The following is a 26671-nucleotide window of genomic DNA, read 5'->3' as shown; positions in this document are numbered from 1 at the left end:
CTGTACTCCTTGGTTGTCCAACGAAGTGTGCCCTCTACCACCAGCGTTTTCAAATGGGAATTTTTTTAATAGTTCCGCAACAAGGGCCTTCTGGTACAGCCCCATTTTTGTAGACCTGTCCGCCTCAGGAATAAGAGATGTAAAGTACTCCTTGTAGCGTGGGTCTAGAAGTGTCACCAACCAGTAATGACTGTCACCCAAAATTTTGAGAACGCTAGGGTCATGGGAAAGGCAGCATAGCATAAACTCAGCCATGCGTGCCAGACTACTAACAGGCAAGACTTCCGTGTCCTCACCAAGAGGATGACTGACCATGCTCTCCTCCTCCTCCTCTCTGTCCTCTGGCCATCCACGCTGAACAGACGGTATGACAGCTGTGCAGGTAGTACTGTCTATAGTGCATGAAACTAGCTCCTGTCCTTCCTCCTCCTCCTCCTCCTCCTCTTCCTCATTGTCACCCAGTCCACGTTGGGATGATATGAGGCTTGGCTGTGTGTAATCACCCTGTATGGTTCCTTGCTCCATCTCATCATGCTCCGCCTGCAATGCATCCTCTTTGATTGTGAGCAGAGAGCGTTTCAGAAGACAGAGAAGCGGGATGGTGACGTTAATTATGGCGTCATCGCCGCTCACCATCTTGGTGGAGTCCTCAAAGTTTTGGAGGATGGTACATATGTCTGACATCCATGTCCACTCCTGAGGTCTTATGTGTGGAGTCTGAACTGAATACCGGCTGCCTTGTTGATGCTGGTACTCAACAACTGCCCTCTTCTGCTCACAAATCCTTCCCAACATCTGCAGTGTAGAGTTCCAACACGTGGGGACATCACACACCAGTCTGTGAGCCAGAAGCTGCAAACGCTGCTGAAACACTGCAAGGGCGGCGGAAGCTGTAGCTGACTTTCTAAAATGGGCACACAGGCGGCGTACTTTAACAAGCAGATCCGGCAGCTCTGGGAAGGATTTGAGAAACTGCTGAACCACGAGGTTAAGCACATGGGCCAGGCATGGTACGTGTGTGAGCTCGCCTCACCTCAGAGCCGCCACCAGGTTTCGGCCATTGTCACACATGACCATGCCTGGCTCTAGGTTCAGCGGTGTGAGCCACAGATCTTCCTGCTGTTTCAGAGCTGTCCACAACTCTTCAGCATTGTGCGGTTTGTCACCTAAGCATATTAGCTTCAGCACAGCCTGTTGCCGCTTGGCTGAGGCAGTGCTGCAGTGCTTCCAGCTTGTGACTGATGTGGTCATTTCGGAGATGGAGGCTGAAGAAGAAGAGGAGGCTGAGGAGGATGAGGTGCAGGAGCTGTAGACCGTGGGGGCAACCATGATTGACCTAGGGCCCGCAATCCTTGGCGTCGGAAGGACGTATTCCGTCCCAAGGTCTGACTGGGTCCCGGATTCCACTATGTTAACCCAGTGTGCTGTCAGCGAGATGTACCGTCCCTGCTCACAAGCACTTGTCCACGTGTCCGGGGTAAGGTGGACTTTACCGGTAACTGCGTTGTTGAGGGTACGGCTAATGTTTTGGGACACGTGCTTGCGTAATGCGGGGACAGCACACTGGGAGAAATAGTGGCGGCTGGGGACCGAGTACCAAGGGACGACCGCCGCCATCAGGTTGCGGAATGCTTCCGTCTCCACGAGCCTAAAAGGCAACATTTCGAGCGCAAGCAGTCGTGAAATGTGAGAATTTAGTAGTGTGGCCGGTGGGCGTTGGCCGCATTTTTGCACTTGCGTTCCAAGGACTGGGGTATGGACAACTGAACGCTACGCTGGGACAAGGACATGGACGTGCTTCCTGATGCTGCTACTTGAGAGTGTGTAATGACAGGTGCAGGGCTGGAGGCATCTTCGCATGCACCATGGATAGGGGATTGGATTGCATGCACAACAGCTGAAGAAGCAATGGTGCCACCCGCAGACACTGTTCCTGGACCCAGGGGTTCGGCCCACAAAGTCGGGTGCCTTGCTGCCATGTGCCTGATCATGCTGGTGGTGGTCAGGCTGCTAGTTTTGCCACCCCTGCTGATGCTGGCCTGGCAGGTGGTGCAAATTGCCTTTTTGAGGTTATCGGCAGAGTCTTTAAAAAAACAACCAGACTGGGGAAGACATAACAGTTGTACTGGCAACTTCCTTTGTGTTCGTGTTACCGGGAACGGTTGCCTGCCTTCTGTCTGCGGCCACCACACTGCTTCTTCCTGCCTGTTGGGGTGCTCTGCCTCCCTCCCCCTGTGTGGTGCTGTCCTCGCTCTGCTTGTCCTCCTGCCAGGTTGGGTCAGTTACTATATCATCCACCACCTTGTCTTCCACTTCTGCACCCAGGTCCTCCTCCTGACTTTCTGGCAATTGTGTCTCATCATCGTCCACCTCTTGTGACACTTTCGCACCGTCTCCTTCGTGTGACCGTGGCTGCTCAAATATTTTGGCATCGCTACACGCGATCTCCTCTTGCCCCGCTTCAAGTGGACCGGACGAGAGGCCCGAATCTATAAATGGAAAAGTGAACAGCTTTTCAGAGTGTCCAAGTGTGGGATCAGTTGTATCTGGGTACTCGGCATGGTGGGAGGAAGGAGGATCAGGGTGAGGAATATGCGGTCCAGTCTCACGGCTACTGAGACTTGACCATGTGGAAGACAGGGTGGTGGTGAATTGCTTCACTGACACACTAAAGGAAATTTTTAATGGAGGCTAGAAATGGCAGTATTTTCTGACAACGTATATGTGATCCGTGTGACGGAGAAAATAGAGTTTTAAATACCTGGCCTGTAGGTAAGTAGTTTGAACAGCAAACTGCTGTGAATTGCTTCACTGACACACTGAAAGAAATTTTTAATGGAGGCCAGAAATGGCAGTATTTTCTGACAACGTATATGTGATCCATGTGACGGAGAAAATAGAGTTTTAAATACCTGGCCTGTAGGTAAGTAGTTTGAACAGCAAATTGCTGTGAATTGCTTCACTGACACACTGAAAGAAATTTTTAATGGAGGCCAGAAATGGCAGTATTTTCTGACAACGTATATGTGATCCGTGTGACGGAGAGAACAGTTTTAAATAGCTGGATTTCTAGCACTGTAATATGGAAAGGACCTGGCTGTATTCTGCACTGCCAACAAGCAAATGGCGCAGAAAAACGGTGTTCTCTGGATTGCTTTTTAAGCAAATAATGAGGATTTAGATCCAAAGAAAAGTATTCCTGGCCCCTGAGACCTGGACCTTTGTATAGAAATATCTAACAGCAGCAGAAGGCAGAATTGGAATGGAGCCTCTTGTGGTATATGCACTGCAGTCTGCTATATACACTGCCTGCCTATACACCCTGCCTGCCTGATATCTCTGCAGATGGATTAGTCATCAGAAGGACTGTTTGTTAAGATGGATATGTGTAATGTACGGTTTTTCTCCCTACACTACCTAATACACAATCAAATCTCTCCCTAATGCAGCAGCTCTCCCTAAACTGTCTGATCCGGAGTGACTGTGATGAGCATGGCGGCGCCAGGTTTTATATAGACCTGATGACGCTGTGCGGCCAGCCAATCACTGTAATGCCACAACCAACATGGCTACAGCATTACAGTGCAGGCAGGCAATCCCTGCATGTTCATTGGCTCTCTAAAGAGCGCCAAACATGCAGGGAGGGGACCCGAGTTCCCGCCCGAGCAACCTGGAAATACTCAGCGAGCGCCGAGCATCTCGAGCAGTGAGATGCTCGGGCGAGCACTGAGCAGTAGTGAACATGCTCACTCATAACTAGTCCTGACCCCATATAAATGCTTAAGTTATTGTACTCACGGTTTTGCAGTCGTCTTCATTAAAATCGGGGCAAGATATGTGTGACGATGATGTGATGAACTGATTATTGATGACAGAACATCTGTACTCGGTGCACTTATTTTCAGAAATTATTATTTCAGCAGGCTGAGGAAATACGGTAAGCATTATAAATACACCTTATATATGGATGACTCTTAACAGTATATACTGTAACTGTATCTTGATAAATTATAGAATTTTACGTTTCAGCCTTAACAATCACTGCAGAGTGCTGACCACTAGGTGTCTCACTTCTTCCCTGCCTGTTGTTAAGTCTAATCAGTTTCTATCAGCAGAGACACCGAGGCCAACAGTCGAGAATTGGAGAGTATTTTTATCTCTCAGTTTCTGCTTTCCAGTCCATGAATCTACATACAGGCAGGCTTTTAATTCAGGGCAAGCAAGTCATTGGACAATAGCAGAAGTAATGCATGCTGGGAAGTAAGGAAAAGAAGGTTCCTGCAACTATAGTGCCGACAGAATGCTGATCAAGAGTAACTGCCCGGTGAAAAGGAGTGGATGGTAACTTACAGAGCACGAGAATGGAGACAGAAGATTCTGGACACGTTAGACTGGTATATGCATTTCATATCTGTGGCTTTTGACATACAGTATATGATGTAACAAAGGACTCATGCTAATTTTTTACATATTGTGTGTGATTTTTTTAGATGCTTGTATTAGATGTTGACATTCATAAAACCCTTATAAAAATATTATTTATGAAAAGTAAAAAAATGATTACTACATGATACATGCATACATACACAGCGGTCTAGCTAACTAGTGGTTGTCCCATCTTATACCGTATACAGCATACAGGGAGATATTACAAAAATAATATAATAAAATAAATAAAATAATCTAATATGCGAAAAGTGAATACACAGAGCACAAAGTAGATACACTATAATATTATGGTTGATGCTACTTTCTAGTTCAACTTTTCAGTCTGACTTTTTGAAACTTGCTTGCCATGGTTGTAAAACTCTAGTGGTCTCAATGCACCCCCCCTTTAACGCCTTCGCAACCCTGAGAATTTCCGTTTTTGCATTTTTGTTTTTTGCTCCACCTGTTCCCAGAGCCATAGCGTTTTTATTTTTTGGTCAATATGGCCGTGTGAGGGCTTATTTTTTGCGGGACGAGTTGTACTTTTGAACGACATTACTGGTTTTACCATATCGTGTACGGGAAAATGGGAAATAAAATCCAAGTGCGGTGAAATTGCAAAAAAAGTGCAATAACACAGATGTTTTTTTTTTATTTTTTTTACCACGTTCACTGAATGCTAAAACTGACCTGCTATTATTATTCTCCAGGTCATTACGAGTTCGTAGACACCAAACATGTATAGGTTCTTTTTTATTTAAATGGTGAAAAAAAATTCCAAATTTGCTAAAAAAAAAAAAAATGGTGCCATTTTCCAAGACCCGTAACGTCTCCATTTTTCGGGATCTGGGGCCGGTGAGTGCTTATTTTTTGCGCGCCGAGCTGAAGTTTTTATTAATACCATTTTGGGGTAGATTCGATGTTTTGATCGCCCGTTATTGCAATGTTGCGGCAACCAAAAAAAGTCATTCTGGCGTTTAGAATTTTTTTCTCGTAACGCCGTTTAACGATCGGATTAATTATTTTTTTATATTGATAGATCGGGCGATTCTGAACGCGGCGATACCAAATATGTCTATGTGTGGTTTGTTTTTTTTGAATGGGGCGAAAGGGGGGTGATTTAAACTTTTATATTTTTTTTATATTTTTAAAAACATTTTTTTTCACTTTTTGCTTGCTTCAATAGTCTCCATAGGAGACCAGAAGCAGCACTTGTCTGATCGCCTCTGCTACATAGAGGTGATGAGTAGATCACCTCTATGTAGCAGAAATGCTCCAGTGCTATGAGCGCCGACCACTAGGTGGTGCTCATAGCGAGCAGTACATGACAACCACTGGAGTCTGCTGCAGACCCAGGGTTGTCTTGCCCAGGCATCGGTGACCTGCGATCACGTGACGGGGTCACCGATGGGCGGGGTAAGTGACGCGCTTCCGGCGTGGCGATGTTAAATGCCGCTGTCAGAGATTGACAGCGGCATTTAACATGTTAACAGCCGCGGGTGGATCGCGATTCATGTTGCGGGCACATGTCAGCTGTAAGAATCAGCTGACATGTGCCCGGTTCAGTGTGGGCTCAGCGCCGGAGCCCGCGCTGAACATGGGGTGACAGCCTGGTGCGTACTAATACGCCACAGGCTGTAAAGGGGTTAAAGGGGTTAGTCTTGTCCAAATTGATATGTCTGCAGTCACTCTGTGTGACTGCAGACTTATGAATTCCTCCAGCACATGCACTGTGTGCTGTGGGGATTCACTGGTTTTTGACCCGGGACCGGAGGGTATGTATGCATTATACATACTCCCGGGCAGTGGGCGCAGCCTCGCTTACATACACTTTTATGGAGCGAGGCTGAGCCCTCTAGTCGGCCATGCCCTTTAGTCGCCCATGCACACTGAAAGGCCGCGTCACTAGACAAGGCTCGGCCTCCCTCAATTCAAGTGTATGGAGCGAGGGCACCCCCACTAGACAGGATCTGGCCAGGAGTGTGTATAACTCATACATACCCTCTGGTCCCGGGTCAGAAACCGGCAAATCCCTGCAGCGCACGCACTGATTCATAAGTCTGCAGTTACCGAGTAACTGCCGACTTATCTATTTGGACCGGACAACTCCTTTACCTTGCATTAGGCTGCAGTTTATATTTGTCTTGTGTCATGGCTAAAGTCGCTGTGGAGCCCCATCCATCCTAGGTGGGATAATCCTTTTTATCAACTAAGGCCTCTAATAAGTTTTCATGTAAATTGCTCCTCCATTCTTCTTATGCAATGGCTTCTTAAAGAAGCACACTCATGAAAGTTTTTATCCTCTTAATATATTACAGTCATATTATATGGCATTGTGCACTTACAATTGCTCATTTTGCTTTTCTACCCAGCTAATTCTTCTCTTTCCCATTAGGTCTATGACATTAAATGATTAAAAACTGACTAGCTGCATCCTTTTAAGCTCTATGTAGAAACAGGAGGTCAATTTTCTTTGCACTAGTCACTGCAAAAGTCCCTGACAGAGAAGGGAGCAGCTAGGTCAGGAGTTGAAGAGGGAAATGATTTATGCAGGAAAAAGAGACTTCCTGTTTCTGCATAGAACAGATAAAAGAGAAGAATTAGCTGGGTAGAAAGGCAAAGTGAGCAATTGTAAGTACACAGTGATATATAATATGATGACTGCTATATAATAAGAGGATAAAAACTTTGATGGGAGGAGGAGTGCTTCTTTAATTCAATATTTTCACTGCATATTGTAGAAATAACAAAGCAAGGAGAACTGGCGGCCTCCACCTAATACTGGGAATACCTTAGGCCCAATAATGATGATGATGACTATTACAGTAGGTACAGAGAGGTATTCTAGTTATAGACACATACTTTAATGAGACGATAAGAAGAGCTGGAACCGTTGAGACTCAGGACACAGTGAGTCTGCTCACATCCCCCGCAGCAGTGTTTTGTGTCCTTCTTCAGTGCAAAGCCCTGTGATTAACAATGAAAAAAATATTACTAAGATGTAGCCTATGGATTTCCTGCCGATGTCACACTTTGCCTATTTTTAAAAGCAGAGGTACTATCAAATATCTTGGCCCCATATGGGCAAATAATTCCGAATTTAAAGGGGTTGTCTCATTTTCATTTATCCCGAGACCCCCAGCCATCCAACTTTCTGCTTCCTGGGGGGGAAAATGTGCTTCTGTTTGATTGACAGTGCTCTTCAATGCTGTTATATGATGCAGTTTAAAGGGAATCTGTCACGCCCTGGCACTTACCTGACCTCTAATATGGGCATACAGGTAATAGAAATGTAAATCTATACCTACCTGTATGCCTCCTTTAGAGGTCTTGTTACAGTGAAATGTCTTTTTATTCCTACAAGTTTCTAATATGTTCCAGTCCCAGGGACTGGAAGAAATCCCCACCTCCTGTGGTAATTACAATGTTTCCCCCCTCCCCTGCATGTCACAGTGCCTGGATTTGGCTGCTGTAACTGCACATCACAGGGCATTGTGACGTGCAAGGGAGGGGGGAAACATTGTCATTCACACAGTAGGCGGGGATTTCTTCAGGGCCCTAGGCCTGCAAGCATCAGAAACTCAGAAAATCAGGAATAAAAAGACATTTTACTGCAACAAGACTTCTAATGTGAGGCATACAGGTAGGAATAGATTTACATTTCTATCACTTGTATGCCCATATTAGAGGTCAGATAAGTGCCAGGGGGTGACAGATTCCCTTTAACCTCTAAAGCATTGGAAGAACAAAAAAACACTGAAGATGGCTGAGTTGGGATCTAACGGTGGCCTAAAGTGCTCCATCTACTGTAGCTTTAGAGCAATGCTTACAAGTTCTATAAAAATGAGCTTGTAAGCACTATGCCCTATGCTAGTCTGCAGAGTTGACCAGTAACCTAGACAATAATATGATCTTGTCTATGCATATTGTATATTTAGAGGGTCCAAGAAGGATCTGGAACTGAACAAAAAAGCACCAAGTCGCACATTACTACTTATTAAATGGTCAAACTTCCTAGTGCAGCGCCTCCTGGGCAGGGGATGGTGCAAAGCCCACCTGTGTGTTGAGGCTCTTCTTTTGCCAGGGTCCCGATAGTACAACCAACTTGATGGTAACTTAGAAAAAAATTTAATTTGCTGCATTTGGAACTGCAATCTATGAAGATCTCTTGCAAACAGGGGTTGCAGTTGCACCCCAACCCTGGAGCCTAGAAGGGAAGTTGCACCCCTGCTTGACCCATAGGGAAGACCATATCTATTAAAGAACCGTGATAGTTGGGGGCAGATTTTGTATTGGGTCCACAAGCTTCCAGTTACGCCACTGCCATCAGAGCTGAGTTTGCTGACATATTTCTACTTACCAATGGGCACTGTGCATTATGCAGAATATCTGTACATTGGATGCTCGGCCTCGTGGTGCTGTTTGCACTTTCTGTACATACACAGCTCTGGCAGTTATCAGTATATACCTGAGCTCCAGGCTGGGGGAGAAAATATCATTGCTTATAAGTAAGAAATTATTTGTATTATCTACGAATTTACATAATGTGATTGATCCAAATACATTGCAAATATTACAATCCAAGTATTCCACATAAATTTCAATTCCATTTACATCGACTGTTCCAGTTTTCATTGCAAATGTAAATTTTTTTAAACTTATTTCATAATTTGTCATCAGATTTATTAAAATGAAATACATGTATTCACCATATCTGTATGTTAAAAAATATATTTTGACCTTGTGTCGTGAACACTATAGGGGGCTGACTGTATACACAGCTACTATTAAACTCAATGGGAACTTTATAAATCTTTATACAGTGGAGCTCCCCCTAATGGTGGCTGCAGATATTGTGTTGATTTGTTCAGGGATTATTTTTGGGCCATTTTTCCCCATTCATGACCAATCACATTTTCCAGATTTTTTTTTTATCTTTTAAGAGCTCTAAAAAAATTTGATCAGTATTACAAGAATTTTTGCTTCTTTTTTCAAGATATAAGGGGCCTGATTTTTGTGTCATTTTCATATTCCTTTTTTTGCTGAAATTGGGGAAAAAATAAAAAACAAAAAAGGAAACACATGTCTGCCTTTTACATTTCTTGTGTAATTTTCTTTATGACCACGAAAAACTACTAAAATAAACTTTAAATTGTATTTACCTGTCCATAACAATGATTTTTATATATTGGAAAATGTTTATTTTTTTTTTCAGTAGGGGTTAGACTAGAAACAGCAATTCTGACTTGTAGGGGCTTTCTTTTTAGAAAAAAAAAATCCCTGCTTTTTAATTTATTTTTTTCATTCATTTCAGTTATTGTGCCCCGCATAAAGTAATAAAAGACATTTGGTGGGGATTACAATATTTAAATACATTTTTTATAACAGATTTTCCCTGTAACTGGACTGGTATATTAGCCCCCAGTTACAGGACAAATTAGCTGATCTACGTCTTTTAGGATCCAGTAGCTCCTGCTCCATTTCAGCACTTGGCGATGACATAGGACCATAAGAGAAAGTGCTGTGAGTGGATCCTAATCTGCCTTCACAGAGCTTACTGAGTGCTGTGCGTACAGAGATCAGGAAGGCAGAGAGGGTTTATTACCATCTCTTCCTTCTCTATGGGCGGTCCAGCTGTGTCTAACAACCACCGCACCGCTTCTGTACGATCTCATGCATCTGTTCATTTTGCAGTGATGTTTTAGAACGGAGGAATATGCAGACTGCCTGGAAGTCCACAAGTAGTTACATACTTAAATATATATATATATATATATATTGCTGGGTACACCCACATTAATGGCATTTTCACATGTGGCGGGTTCTTGCTGAAATGTTTGGGAATGCCTACAAGCAATAATAAGGATTGCAAAAATCAAGCGCTTGCTGCATGACTAATCTTATACCTAAGTATGATAATATTACAAAGAATTTAAAAAAAAAAAAATTCCTGCTTTTTTAATTTATTTTTTTCATTCATTTCAGTTATTCTGCCCCCATAAAGTCATAAAAGACCTATGGTGGGCAATACAACATTTAAATCCATTTTTTAAATATATAAGATTTTCCCTGCAACTGGGACTGGTATATTAGCCTCCAGTTACAGGACAAATTAGCCGCCAGAACTGATCTACATCTATTAGATTTGTGGGCTGTCCACCCAGCCTATGGATAGACAATAACTTCATCAGCTAGAATATCCCCTTAATAGCGCGTGGGCTTGCTTGATTAAAATCTATATTTATTAGCAAAAGGAAAGCAGCTTCAAAGGGTCTCCTGTTTGGGCGAACTCAACATTTCTGAGTATTAAATGTATGGATTTACACAAACTTGATGTAATGCTTCATCTCACCTGCGGAGGCGCATTGGGGAAACTACTCACTTCTTTTACAGACTAGGGATGATTCATTAAGACTGGCGTTTTGTACATTGCTCATAGGCTAAGTTCACATAAGCATATGAAATATAGTCTCATTTTCATCTGTCAAACATTTCTGTAGTAAACTGTGCATAAATTATGATCAATTTGTCAGCCGTGCTTGGCCATGTCCCATCTCGCTCAAGCTCCTCCCACTTGTCAAAAAATTGATGGCGCTTGGCGTAAAAAAAAATCTGAGTTGCACAAAAACTTTGTGACATTTCAAGCAACTTCCTTTTACAGTTCCTTTATTTTCTATATAAAATATTAGTTTTTCTTTACTCGTAAATAGAACATATAGGAGGGCGCAAACATTAGTCAGACACACTTCTGTGTTGGAGGCTTCGTTCAGGGCCTCCATCACAGGCTACCTCGAATTTATGGAAAAAATTAAATATAACTACATGCATTAAAAATCAGTGGAGTCTGTTTAGCACCTCTGGTGTATGTCATGCAAGGGGTGACTCAGCATTGTGTCATTGAACACTGATGTGAACAGAGCCTTATATACCTAGATATGATAAATATATTCAGTATGTAACATCTGTTATTTTAAAGCTTTCCTTACCATATATTCAGCATTTCCCTGCACACAAACATTCTTTGCAACTGTAGAGACAGGAATAGTTAGTTTTATATCCTTTGTCTAGAGCACATGTGTCAAACTCCGGCCCGTGGGCCAAATCTGGTGAACAGGGTGGTTATATTTGGCCCCCAACACCAGAACCACCACCTCTATGTGGGGCCCATTATAGTGTATGGAGGACTACGGCGGTCATTATACTGTATGGAGGACTATGTGTGGCCCATTATTCTGTATGGAGGACTATGTGGGGCCCATTATTCTGTATGGAGGACTATGTGGGGCCATTATACTGTATGGAGGACTATGTGGGGCCATTATTCTGTATGGAGGACTATGTTGGGCCATTATACTGTATGGAGGACTATGTGGGGCCATTATTCTGTATGGAGGACTATGTGGGGCCATTATACTGTATGGAGGACTATGTGGGGCCCATTATTCTGTATGGAGGACTACGGGGGTCATTATACTGTATGAAGGACTATGTGGGGCCATTATTCTGTATGAAGGACTATGTGGGGCCATTATACTGTATGGAGGACTATGTGGGGCCCATTATAGTGTATGGAGGACTACGGCGGTCATTATACTGTATGGAGGACTATGTGGGGCCATTATACTGTATGGAGGACTATGTGGGGCCCATTATTCTGTATGGAGGACTATGTGGGGCCATTATACTGTATGGAGGACTATGTGGGGCCATTATTCTGTATGGAGGACTATGTTGGGCCATTATACTGTATGGAGGACTATGTGGGGCCATTATTCTGTATGGAGGACTATGTGGGGCCATTATACTGTATGGAGGACTATGTGGGGCCCATTATTCTGTATGGAGGACTATGTGGGGCCATTATACTGTATGGAGGACTATGTGGGGCCATTATTCTGTATGGAGGACTATGTTGGGCCATTATACTGTATGGAGGACTATGTGGGGCCATTATTCTGTATGGAGGACTATGTGGGGCCATTATACTGTATGGAGGACTATGTGGGGCCCATTATTCTGTATGGAGGACTACGGGGGTCATTATACTGTATGAAGGACTATGTGGGGCCATTATTCTGTATGAAGGACTATGTGGGGCCATTATACTGTATGGAGGACTATGTGGGGCCCATTATAGTGTATGGAGGACTACGGCGGTCATTATACTGTATGGAGGACTATGTGGGGCCATTATACTGTATGGAGGACTATGTGGGGCCCATTATTCTGTATGGAGGACTATGTGGGGCCATTATACTGTATGGAGGACTATGTGGGGCCATTATTCTGTATGGAGGACTATGTTGGGCCATTATACTGTATGGAGGACTATGTGGGGCCATTATTCTGTATGGAGGACTATGTGGGGCCATTATACTGTATGGAGGACTATGTGGGGCTCATTATTCTGTATGGAGGACTACAGGGGTCATTATACTGTATGAAGGACTATGTGGGGCCATTATTCTGTATGAAGGACTATGTGGGGCCATTATACTGTATAATGGTTGGCCCGCAACTTTGTCCAAGTTTTTCATTTTGGCCCCCTGTGTGTTTAAGTTTGACATCCCTGCTCTAAGGCAACATAAGTTCTGTTATATGTAGTGTATAATTACTATCATATAGAACTAAATACATCAAATTCCACATTTAATATACTTAAATAATAAATGAGTTATCATTTCAACTTGTTTTATATATATTTATATATACAGTACAGACCAAAAGTTTGGACACACCTTCTCATTTAAAGATTTTTCTGTATTTTCATGACTATGAAAATTGTACATTCACACTGAAGGCATCAAAACTATGAATTAACACATGTGGAATTATATACTTAACAAAAAAGTGTGAAACAACTGAAAATATGTCTTATATTCTAGGTTCTTCAAAGTAGCCACCTTTTGCTTTGATGACTGCTTTGCACACTCTTGGCATTCTCTTGATGAGCTTCAAGAGGTAGTCACCGGAAATGGTCTTCCAACAATCTTGAAGGAGTTCCCAGAGATGCTTAGCACTTGTTGGCCCTTTTGCCTTCACTCTGCGGTCCAGCTCACCCCAAACCATCTCGATTGGGTTCAGGTCTGGTGACTGTGGAGGCCAGGTCATCTGGCGTAGCACCCCATCACTCTCCTTCTTTAAATGAGAAGGTGTGTCCAAACTTTTGGTCTGTACTGTGTATATATATATATATATATATATATATATGTATATATATATATATATATATATATATATATATATATATATATATATATATAATATAATTATATCCCTTAAAGGGTTACTCCCATTTTTGTAATTGGGTATCTTCAGAGAGTACTTGTAAATACAGGCAATTTAGTCATTTTTTTATTTTTTTGAATTTTCATCCACTCTTGAGATATTAACAATTTTCTTTTGTTTACAGCTCATTCACTTGGGAGCGACCACCAGGTTAATCTGACGGTTAATAGCATTCTGAACCTGCCTGGCGCCAGCACTAAGAGCCCCGCTGCTGGGAGGAAATTAGCTTTATTAATTCCAGTAACATTCGGGTTTTAGTCTCGGGGGTGGGGGTTATTAGAGAGCGACGGCTATAACCGCTCCCCCGGTACTGACTGACAGCAAGCTCATCATTAGATCTGGCTGTCAGCCAGTGTTGGGGGGGTACGACTTCAGCCGCCTCTCTCTATATACAGAGCAGTGACTGAACAAGCGCTGCCCCCGTGACTGAAACTCAAACGTTACCGGATGGAATAACGTTCTTACAACTGGCACTGATTATATACTGACTGAAGCTGCTCCTTTATGACTGAAAGTCGCAGGCTGCAGGGAGAAATAAAGTTAATTTCCTCCCAGTAGCTGGGCTTACAATGCCGCAACCGCATGGCTTTAGAACGCTATTAACCTGTAGATTAACCCCATATCGGAAGGTTAATAGCGTTTCTTGACATGACAGGTTCCTTTTAAAGAATAGAATTGATGTGTACATCTCATGAGCTAAAAAGTTCAGCTCCTTAATGAACGTGCGCAAAAAGCGGTATACAGACCCATAAACTCTCTATTGAGCCTGTACACTGACCACCCTGCCTGCAGGCTGAGCGCTCCTGAGAACTTGACCAAACAACGTTTGGCAGCTTGTGTAAGGGGGTATAGTTTAAGAGAAGATACAAATATTGAACTGATTCTGTAGATAGTCATGGTTTAATGGACTCACCACATTGATACTGAATACAGCAGTGCCCATCTGGTGTGCTACCAACAGCTTCATATCCAAGTTCACAGGTGGGGGATTTGGTTTCACATCTACTTACGTTGCACTCTGCAAATGAAGACACATTGTTTCGAGGCCCGCACCATAGTAACGACTTATGAGTATTACACTCCTGATGGCAAAACTGTTCTGTTTCAGAAATGGAGGCAAATAACTCTGCTAATCCTGATAGAGGGTCTGTGTAGCGCCCCGAGGGCTCGGCCGCTACAGGGGTATTGCACCTCTGCCAGAGGTGTGATATTCCACTCCCGGGTAAGGATGGAGTATGGACCAGGGCTCAGGTAGCTGCATACAGCACACACACCCCATTTCCGAGGGACAGTTCAACGGTGCTCCCATTAGACAGTAATGCAGGCACGACAGACCATGTCCCTGGCTGGAGTGGGGAGGGGGGAGGAAAACCCAGTGATGTAGGAGCAGGAGGGGACGGTTCCTGAGCATAGGTAGGAGCCCATTGGTTGCTGGTCACCTGGGCTCATGTTCTAGAGGGAAGTATAAAAGGTGGGCACCATCTTAGTTCGGGGTGAAGTTCAGTGAGAGGAGAAGACAGGGAGCAGAGGCTCTGTAGGAGCTCTGCTCAGGAGTGGGCCTAGAGAAAAGGCCAAGAAAGGAACAGGAGAAGAAGGAACAGAAAAGGAGGAGGAGAGATAGAGAAACAGAAGGGCTCAGGAACAAGAAGGAGGAAGGGACCCTAAGAACCCATGAGAATACCGGGTGAAGGGTCAGGCAGATTAAGGGTACCGGATCCCAAGTTGGTGGAGGAGAAACTACCCTCAACCAAAGACCGGAGGTCGTGATCATTTATTGGTGCGACACCTCACCAAACCTGCTAGGAAGGCACCATATAGGACATCGGGGAACGGGGCCCACGTTTACCTGCGCAGATCCGCGGCAGCTGGACAAAAGTGGGTCACTGGTGAGGCAGGCCAGAGAAAGGACAAAAGGGGGTCCTGAGCCAGACTTCTGAACTGCCTGGGAGTTGACCGAGCCCCACATCTGGTGGACGCAGCACGGCTCGGGCGGTCACTACCTGTACAGAAGTGACCCGGAGCACATGAACTGTGAGTAAAAGACACTGGATTGCAGTACGTTGTCTGTGTATCTTCTTCGTTCCTCCAGCACTAACGGTACCGGGACTCTCCTCACCATCATCCTCACCATCCCCTGCACTGCCCTGGGGCTACACTCTCCCCGTGGGGAGTTATACAATCTCAGCTGCACACACCACCAGCCTCAGGGGATTACCTTGCAGCGGCGGTTCATAATCACCGCAATCCTCGGGTGGCGTAGTCGGACATCACTCACAACTACCATTGGTCTGACCACCCTGAGCCACGGAACCGAGTCGCCACCACTACCCCCATCGTCTTCCTGTTGCCCGGCTCCGGGTACCCCACGGCCCAGGGGGCGAGTCATCTGCTAAATGGAGTTTTTGACTGCATCAGACACAAGCACCACTCGTGTCCATTATGGCAGCATAGTCACACTGTAGTGACTTTTACCATTTGACCAGAAGTCCATAAAATATGAAGCAAATGTAGCCCTTTGTGGCTACTTCATTCTCAAGATCAAAGTTGGTCACTAATTATCCCTCTAAGCCCTGGACTATGGGTAGAAAAGACTTAACTATTAAAAAACTGCTACCAATATTTTTAGTATCCCAGTGCTTCTGAAATTAAAAATGATGCAATTTTGTAGAGAGACTTGGTTAAAAATGTTGTGTTTTTCTACTGTACATAATTCCATTCAGACATCTCCATAGTAACAGACTACAAACATACCCTGTGTAGTCTGATCCTGCAGTCATATTCCTTTTCTTTTTCTCCCCTAATTCTTCCCACACAACCTCACTAATCACACATCCATCGATCAATGGAATATGCCATTAATGGGAACCTGTTAGGTCCGATAACGATATTGATCTGCAGATACAGGGTTAATCTGCGAGTTAATAGTGTTGTGAAGGTGCCAGGCTGCAGTACTAAAAATGTGGCACCCAGGAGAAAATAAACTTTATTTCTACTGGGAGCCACCGGCTTTCAGTCATGAAGGCGGTGCCTGGAGCAAGTACAGTCACCACTCACAGTACTGAGAATGGCGACTGTAACCACGTTTCGGCACTGTATCAGTACATCAGTACAGAGCCGGCTGTCAGTCAGTGCCGGGACATGTTTACTGCCACCATTCTCACTCCAGTGAGTGGTGACTGTAATCACTCCGGCACGCCTGCATGACTGAAAGCTGGGGGCTCCCAGGAGAAATAAAGTGCATTTTCTCCTGGGTGCCGCACTTTCAGTATAGTTAACTGGCACCTTCATAATGTGAGTAGCCTACAGATTAACCCCATATCTGCAGATTAATAGCATTATCGGACCTGACATGTTCCCTTTAATTCTAACTCTGAGAATGTCACTTGAATTTTAAGAAATCATTACCAACTGTACTTACTGCACACAGTCTCTTGGCAGCAGGGGTCAGTTGGGCTGATCTTGACTTCAGGGAAGAACCCTTCTAAATTACAATGTACCGTAGTAATATTCTTGCACATGTGTTTTTGACAAGTAATTCCACTACCACCCTCACGGCAGATGCAATCCTGGCAGCCAAATTGGAATTTTTCTCCAAACTGCGAAGAAATAAACTAGTATTATTTAATATTTGCACAACAATATTTCTAAAAATATGTAGTTACATCTCCGAGTGGAAACTTTTCTCCATTGTAGTAGTAAGCATGCTATCAGTCCAAGTATAAGAAAGAATGTATATGAAGGTGAGAGTCCCCGACTTGGGCCTTGCCCCTCTATCAGCTACAGCATAGACCCCATTTGTACTAAAAATTTAAGTAGACCATGAATGGATGCCATGTTATTCACTCTACACTAGTAACTGCAGGAGAAATGTGCATCTGATCGTGGGGATTTCAGAATCTAGTCCACAGTGATCAGTTTTTAAGCAAGTTTAAAAATCATCATGCTCAACAGCACATTGTTTGGACTCAGCAGCACATTCTGTGTAAAATGGTTATGTGCTGCTGATAATATGATGTTATATGTTCCCAGATTGATTGCATTAACAATTATTCTGGGCGCAAAGAAGTATGGATGTTCTGTTTAAAGGGAATCTATCAGCAGGATTTTACCGCCCCACCAAAAAAAAAAACTATTTATATGTGCATGTATCTTTTTCAAAGACAAGTCCAGCGATATCTTAACATGGCCAGTCCATGGATTACTGAGAAATCAGTGTTTGAATTGATATGCAAATTTATAGGTAGATCTGAAACCTCGGTCACTCCAGCTCTATTCACCTCCCAGTGCCACCTCCTCCTGCTTGACTGACAGCCTCTATTCTGTGTTATTTTAGGCAAAGAAGCAGTCAGCCAAGCAGGAAGAGGCAGCACTGGGTGAGGAATAGAGCTGGAGTGACAGAGGTTTCAAATGTAAAATAGCAATTTACACATCAATTAAAACAATGATTTCTCAGTAATGGAGGAACTGACAGGCCATGTAAAGGTGTTGCTGAACTTGTCTTTGAAAGAGCTACATGTGCATGTAAATAGTTTGGGGAGTAAAATACTGCTAACAAACTTATTGTGAACACACGGTTTACATGTAGACGAATCAGCTGTTTTATGGTCTCGATCCGGCAGTGTAAATGGGCTCTTAGAATTTTAGAATTTATTTGTTGCTATTATAAACATCAACTACTGGACACTTCTGATTTTAAGAATCTTGTCCATATATGTATTTAGTGGAAACATCCCTATAACTAGGGTGGTACACATCATAAAATGATTGAGAAAATGGACAAACCTTGCGTGGTACATTATCTGGACTAACGCATCCTAAAAGAGAAAGCACACTATAAATATCAGAAATGTAAGGTAATGTTTACAGTATGTAATTTACAGTTATATGAAAAAGTTTGGGCACCCCTATTAATCTTAAGTAGAGATGAGCGTTGTTCGACTCGAACTGTTCGCCAATCTCAAATTCGAGCTGTTTTGGGCGGTGCTCGAGCCGTTCGGCGAACACGAACGATTTGAGAAAAATTCGGCTATTCGAGGTTATGTTCGATAACTGTTCGTGCACCAAAATCATAACTGGATTTTTTCTCAGTAATGATGAAAATTAATGTTAATACGCAGTTTGAGTGTACAGCGGGGCGGGGGGAGGGGCAGGGGATGGATCTCTGCAGGAATAATGAAGATCTCCATTTTTTTTTCTCTTTCCCGCATTTACAGTGGGGAGGTGCAGTCTGTCAGCCTATCAGCAGCGCACACATGGAGCGAAGTGCTTTTTTTCACACAAGCAAGGGCATGTGTCATTGGCAGTGTATGTCACATGTCCTTGCCCTATAAGACCAACCATTTTCCCCGTCGCCACCATTTTCTCACTGCTGCAGCTGCGTGTTAGACGGCACCGCTGTTGCTGTGGGCGCTATACCTTGTTAATTTCAAGCCAATTTTCGCACAAATCTACAGATAGCTTGGGAGTAGGGAATAGTTGTGATTGCAGTCCTTTTAAGGACTAGGTTACATCATTTCCTACGACTTTTATCAGGCAGGTCTGTGCTCTTAAATAGATAGATTGTGGGAGTAAAGACTAATTGTAATTGCAGTCCTTTTCAGGACTAGGTTACATCAGTTCCTATCAGTTTTTGCCAGGCAGGTCTGTGCCAGTGCTGTGCAAGTTTTTTTCACAGCATTTGGCTGAATCTAGCAAAGCTAATCCTTTTTGGCCTATTATACTTAGAAAGACAGAGTAATTACACATGCAGCAATTTTTGTGAAAAAGTATAAATCCATTTATTTTACATATATGCTGACAAACAATTAAAAACAGTTATTTAGCAGACAGTGAGCCATAGTAAATAATGAACCGATCAATTGGGGTGGTTTGCAGGTTTACAAGTGTATATCCTGAGTGGCATTAACATCAATCAAATCGCATTGCAGTAAACAGTTTAACACCAGTCTTTTTAGTAATCAGAAGGGCTTTATCTTCCCCTCTCCACGGGAGGTGGCAAACAGCAGGCAGAGAAAACACAAGTCACAGTTTAACAGCACGCCATTATATATATATATACCTCAGTCTATGCCTCAAGTGCAATCATAAATGCAGGCTGCAGACTATCAGTGCTCATGTACCCAGTGCACAGTTACCCTGTGCTGAAATCTCAGACCCCAGTTAGTGTCACCTCACTGAATCAAGCAAGAATATCTCATTTTGTGGTGTTAGCAGTGTCAAATCATGTGTTACATGCTATTACCAGTCAGGAAAGCTGTTAGGACCCACTTACCACGTGACCCCTGGCCCCAATGCGCATTTCGCACTAGCTTCCTCAAGGGGGAGTGTGTTAGTCAGTGGAGTAGCCTATCTGTGTTGCAAGATATACCACCTGTGTATAGAATACCAATTTTTTTACTGCACCTAGTAAAGTAAAATCTTTTGGGCATAGCATCATTCTATTAGTCCATCTATACTGACCTCCATCAGGTTGCAAACTGAATATAATTTTTTTCTGCATCTAGCTCTGAAAAAATATTTGGCCTTCTAGCTGTGTGTGGGACTTGTTCTATTAGTCCATCTATACTGACTAGTGTTGAGCCACCCCCATAGTGTTCGGGTTCGGTTCGGTTCGTCGAACACCGGGATGTTCGAGGAACTGTTCGTCGAACACCTTAGAACACCGTCGAACACCGTTAAAACCAATGGCAGGCAAACAAAAACACATAGAAAACACCTTCAAAGGTGTCCAAAAGCAGACAAACTGCTCATGTCCAATGATCTCAGCTCACCTCATGCACGTCACTTACAGCGTGGGAGAATTCTCACGCTGAAGCGCTGAGTGCAGGAGAATTTTCCCACGCTGTCAGTGACGTGCATGAGGTGAGCTGAGTTCATTGGACATGAGCTCACCTCATGCACGTCACTGACAGCGTGGGAGAATTCTCCTGCACTCAGCGCTTCAGCATGAGAATTTTCCCACGCTGTCAGTGACGTGCATGAGGTGAGCCGAGTTCATTGGACATGACCTCGGCTCATCTGGATGCCGTCACAGAGAGACACTGAGGAGCGCAAGCATGCCTGCTCTTCTCAGTGTCTGCGGGATGACAGGCTGGATGGCAGCGTTCTGCTGCGGTCCAGCCAGTCATCTCGATGTAGCAGAGCTGAAGCTGTCATGGGAACCATGGAAAGGTAAGGATGATGTTGGTTTATTATTTTTCTTTTATTTCAGTAGATCGTTGGCTTCAGCTGGAATGGGCGTGATGGTAAGTATGGTTTAATTTAGAACAATAAAGAATTGTGTGTTTATTTCAATTAAAGGACTTTATTCTGGGTGTTGTGTTTTTTTTAAATACTTTACTAGAAATTCATGGCGGTCATGTCTAATACTGGCGTGACCCCATGAATTTTGGGCTTAGGGCCAGCTGATAATACCAAGCTGGCCCTAACCCCTTTATTACCCAGTGAGCCACCGCACCAGGGCCCTGGATGAGTTGGGTACAGCGCCAGAAGATGGCGCTTCTATGAACGCGCCATTTTCCGGGGTGGCTGCGGACTGCAATTTGCAGCGAGGGGGGGCCCAGAAAGCTTGGGCCTCCCTGCGCTGCAGATTCCAGCCCCCAGCTGCCTAGTTGTACCTGGCTGGACACAAAAATAGGGCAAAGCCCCACGTATTTTTTTTTTAATTATTTCATGAAATTCATGAAATAATTAAGAAAAAATGGCCTTCTCTATATTGTTGTGTCCGGCCAGGTACAAATAGGCAGCTGTTGGTTGGGGGCAGCCCGTTCCTGCCTGCTGTACCTGGCTGGACACAAATATAGTGCGAAGCCCCACTTCAATTTTTTTAAATTATTTCAGGAAATTCATGAAATAATTAAAAAAAAATTGACGTGGGGCTTCGCACTATATTTGGGTCCAGCCAGGTACAGCAGGCAGGAACGGGCTGCCCCCAACCAACAGCTGCCTATTTGTACCTGGCCGGACACAACAATGTAGGGAAGCCCTTTTTTTCTTAATTATTTCATGAAATAATTTAAAGAAAATTGACGTGGGGCTTCGCCCTGTTTTTGTGTCCAGCCAGGTACAACTAGGCAGCTGGGGGCTGGAATCCGCAGCGCAGGGAGGACCAAGCTTTCTGGGCCACCCCCGCTGCAAATTGCAGTCCGCAGCCACCCCGGAAAATGGCGCGTTCATAGAAGCGCCATCTTCTGGCGCTGTACCCAACTCATCCAGGGCCCTGGTGCGGTGGCTCACTGGGTAATAAAGGCGTTAGGGCCAGCTTGGTATTATCAGCTGGCCCTAAGCCCGAAATTCATGGGGTCACGCCAATATTAGACATGACCACCATGAATTTCTAGTAAAGTATTTAAAAAAAACACAACACCAAGAAAAAAGTCCTTTAATTGAAATAAACACACAATTCTTTATTGTTCTAAATTAAACCATACTTACCGTCACGCCCATTCCAGCTGAAGCCAACGATCTCCTGAAATAAAAGAAAAATAATAAAGCAACATCATCCTTACCTTTCCATGGTTCCCATGACAGCTTCAGCTCTGCTACATCGAGATGACAGGCTGGACCGCAGCAGAATGCTGCCATCCAGCCTGTCATCCCGAAGACACTGAGAAGCGCAGGCTTGCTTGCGCTCCACAGTGTCTCTCTGTGAGGGCATCCAGATGAGCCGAGTTAATGTCCAATGAATTCGGCTCACCTCATGCACGTCACTGACAGCGTGGGAAAATTCTCCTGCACTCAGCGCTTCAGCGTGGGAGAATTCTCACGCTGAAGCGCTGAGTGCAGGAGAATTTTCCCACGCTGTCAGTGACGTGCATGAGGTGAACTGAGTTCATTGGACATGAGCTCACCTCATGCACGTCACTGACAGCGTGGGAGAATTCTCCTGCACTCAGCGCTTCAGCGTGAGAATTTTCCCACGCTGTCAGTGACGTGCATGAGGTGTGCCGAGTTCATTGGACATGAACTCGGCTCATCTGGATGCCGTCACAGAGAGACGCTGAGGAGCGCAAGCAAGCCTGCTCTTCTCAGTGTCTGCGGGATGACAGACTGGATGGCAGCTTTCTGCTGCGGTCCAGCCTGTCATCTCGATGTAGCAGAGCTGAAGCTGTCGTGGGAACCATGCAAAGGTAAGGATTATGTTGCTTTATTATTTTTCTTTTATTGCAGGGAATCGTTGGCTTCAGCTGGAATGGGCGTGATTGTAAGTATGGTTTAATTTAGAACAATAAAGAATTGTGTCTTTATTTCAATTAAAGGACTTTATTCTGGGTGTTTGTGTTTTTTTTTAACTTTGACTACGGGGTTAGTAATGGGGGTGTCTTATAGACGCCTCTCCATTACTAACCTGGGCTTGATGTCAGCTGGCATTATAAGCTGACATCAACCCCAGCCCTATTACCCCACTGCCACGACTACAGGGCAGTGGGAAGAGCGAGGCTAAGTGCCAGAGTTGGCGCATCCTATGGATGTGCCATTTCTGGGGCGGCTGACGGCTGTTGTTTCTAGCCTGGGAGGGGGCCAATATTCATGGCACCCTTCCTGGGCTATTAATATCAGCCCCCAGCTGTCTGCCTAGCCTTTGCTAGCTATTAAAATAGGGGGGACCCCACGTCATTTTTTTGGGGGGTCCCCCATTTTAATAGCTAGTAAAGGCTAGGTATTCAGCTGGGGGCTGATATTAGTAGCCTGGGAAGCTCCGTGGGTATTACCCCCTTCCCAGGCTTCAAACATCTGCCCCAGCCGTCTGCTTAACCTCCGCTAGAGCCTAAAATTACGGGGAACACCACGCCAATTTTTTTTTAAATAAATCCTTTATTTTAACACTAAATGACAAGTACAGTAACCAACACTATCACTGTACTTATTATATATCTGACTGACATGTTTCTATCTATCTAATCTATGTGTGATGCTCTATTCCTTCCATTCTAAATTGTCGGGTACCCTGCTGAATTGCCGGCCGGCTTTTTTAAAGAGACGGTGCATGAAAACACTAATATTTTTTTTAATAAATCCTTTACACTAAATGGCAAGTACAGTAATCAACACTGTCACTGTACTTCTTATATGTGTGACTGACATGTTTCTATCTATCTAATCTATGTGTGATTCTCTATTCCTTCCATTCTAAATTGTCGGGTACCGCTGCTGAATTGCCGGCCGGCTTTTTTAAAGAGACGGTGCATGAAAACACTAATATATTTTTTTAATAAATCCTTTACACTAAATGACAAGTACAGTAAGCAACACTGTCACTGTACTTCTTATATATGTGGCTGACATGTTTCTATCTATCTAATCTATGTGTGAAGCTCTATTCTTTCAGTTCTAAATTGTCGGGTACCGGTGTATGCCGCTGCTGAATTGCCGGCTTTTCATGTTTCACTGTTGGCACTGTTCCCATCGATTTGGGCAATCACTGTAATGCCACAACCACCATGGCTGTGGCATTACAGTGAGTGGCAGACAATCCCTGCATGATTGGTGCTCAAAATAGCGCCAGACATGCAGGACACGCTTTTGGTGCACGAACAGTTATCGAACATAACCTCGAACAGCCGAATTTTTTGCAAATCGTTCGGGTTCGTCGAACAACTCGAACACCGCCCAAAACAGCTCGAATTTGAGATTGGCGAACAGTTCTAGTCGAACACCGCTCATCTCTAATACTGACCTCCATCACGTTGCAAATTCAAAATAATTTTTTGTCTGCATCTAGCTCTGAAAAAATATTTGGCCTTCTAGCAGTGTGTGGGACTTTCTCTATTAGTCCATCTATACTGACCTCCATCAGGTTGCAAATTAAAAATAATTTTTATCTGCATCTAGCTCTGAAAAAATATTTGGCCTTCTAGCAGTGTGTGGGACTTGTTCTATTAGTCCATCTATACTGACCTCCATCACGTTGCAAATTCAAAATAATTTTTTGCCTGCATCTAGCTCTGAAAAAATATTTGGCGTTCTAGCAGTGTGTGGGACTTGTTCTATTAGTCCATCTATACTGACCTCCATCAGGTTGCAAATTAAAAATATTTTTTATCTGCATCTACCTCTGAAAAAATATTTGGGCTTCTAGCTTTGTGTGGGACTTGTTCTATTAGTCCATCTATACTGACCTCCATCAGGTTGCAAACTGAATATAATTTTTTTCTGCATTTAGCTCTGAAAAAATATTTGGCCTTCTAGCAGTGTGTGGGACTTGTTCTATTAGTCCATCTATACTGACCTCCATCAGGTTGCAAATTAAAAATAATTTTTGTCTGCATCTAGCTCTGAAAAAATATTTGGCCTTCTAGCAGTGTGTGGGACTTTCTCTATTAGTCCATCTATACTGACCTCCATCAGGTTGCAAATTAAAAATAATTTTTATCTGCATCTAGCTCTGAAAAAATATTTGGCCTTCTAGCAGTGTGTGGGACTTTCTCTATTAGTCCATCTATACTGACCTCCATCAGGTTGCAAATTAAAAATAATTTTTTGTCTGCATCTAGCTCTGAAAAAATATTTGGCCTTCTAGCAGTGTGTGGGACTTTCTCTATTAGTCCATCTATACTGACCTCCATCAGGTTGCAAACTGAATATATATTTTTTCTGCATCTACCTCTGAAAAAATATTTGGGCTTCTAGCTGTGTGTGGGACTTGTTCTATTAGTCCATCTATACTGACCTCCATCAGGTTGCAAACTGAATATAATTTTTTTCTGCATCTACCTCTGAAAAAATATTTGGGCTTCTAGCTGTGTGTGGGACTTGTTCTATTAGTCCATCTATACTGACCTCATAGAATCATAGAATGGTAGAGTTGGAAGGGACCTCCTGGGTCATCTGGTCCAACCCCCTGCTCAAAGCAGGATTCACTAGATCATCTCAGACAGATGTCTGTCCAGCCTCTGTTTGAAGACGTCCATTGAAGGGGAACTCACCACCTCTCGTGGCAGCCTGTTCCACTCATTAATCACCCTAACTGTCAAAAAGTTTTTTCTAATATCTAATCTGTCTCCTCCCATTTAGTTTCATCCCATTGCTTCTAGTCTTTCCTTGTGCAAATGAGAATAAAGATGATCCTTCTACAATGTGACAGCCCTTGACATATTTGTAGACAGCTATTAGACAGTCGTTGACAGCTATTAGACATATGTAGACAGCTATAAATTCAAAATAATTTTTTGTCTGCATCTAGCTCTGAAAAAATATTTGGGCTTCTAGCAGTGTGTGGGACTTTCTCTATTAGTCCATCTATACTGACCTCCATCAGGTTGCAAATTAAAAATAATTTTTATCTGCATCTACCTCTGAAAAAATATTTGGGCTTCTAGCTGTGTGTGGGACTTGTTCTATTAGTCCATCTATACTGACCTCCATCAGGTTGCAAACTGAATATAATTTTTTTCTGCATCTAGCTCTGAAAAAATATTTGGCCTTCTAGCAGTGTGTCGGACTTTCTCTATTAGTCCATCTATACTGACCTCCATCAGGTTGCAAATTAAAAATAATTTTTATCTGCATCTAGCTCTGAAAAAATATTTGGCCTTCTAGCAGTGTGTGGGACTTTCTCTATTAGTCCATCTATACTGACCTCCATCAGGTTGCAAATTAAAAATAATTTTTTGTCTGCATCTAGCTCTGAAAAAATATTTGGCCTTCTAGCAGTGTGTGGGACTTTCTCTATTAGTCCATCTATACTGACCTCCATCAGGTTGCAAACTGAATATATATTTTTTCTGCATCTACCTCTGAAAAAATATTTGGGCTTCTAGCTGTGTGTGGGACTTGTTCTATTAGTCCATCTATACTGACCTCCATCAGGTTGCAAACTGAATATAATTTTTTTCTGCATCTACCTCTGAAAAAATATTTGGGCTTCTAGCTGTGTGTGGGACTTGTTCTATTAGTCCATCTATACTGACCTCATAGAATCATAGAATGGTAGAGATGGAAGGGACCTCCTGGGTCA

The 26671-nt window shown here is 43.6% G+C and overlaps 1 protein-coding gene across 1 annotated transcript in view; it reads right to left on the bottom strand.

Moving 5' to 3' along the window:
• LOC141173622 (mucin-2-like) overlaps positions 1-26671 on the bottom strand; it is a 212298-nt gene that overhangs the window by 35842 nt on the left and 149785 nt on the right. The window contains exons 41-47 of the mRNA XM_073657923.1: positions 18499-18530; positions 17135-17312; positions 14630-14734; positions 11415-11455; positions 8789-8908; positions 7291-7395; positions 3799-3924 (exon numbers count right to left, since the gene is read on the bottom strand). Of these exons, the coding sequence (XP_073514024.1) occupies positions 3799-3924; positions 7291-7395; positions 8789-8908; positions 11415-11455; positions 14630-14734; positions 17135-17312; positions 18499-18530 (707 nt within the window). The remainder of the gene's footprint in view (positions 1-3798; positions 3925-7290; positions 7396-8788; positions 8909-11414; positions 11456-14629; positions 14735-17134; positions 17313-18498; positions 18531-26671) is intronic.

This window comes from Phyllobates terribilis, unplaced genomic scaffold (genome assembly GCF_046119375.1).
Source record: "Phyllobates terribilis strain yellow unplaced genomic scaffold, ASM4611937v1 Scaffold_13__5_contigs__length_258822181, whole genome shotgun sequence".
NCBI lineage: Eukaryota > Metazoa > Chordata > Amphibia > Anura > Dendrobatidae > Phyllobates > Phyllobates terribilis.
This window is presented reverse-complemented; position numbering and strand designations above follow the sequence as displayed.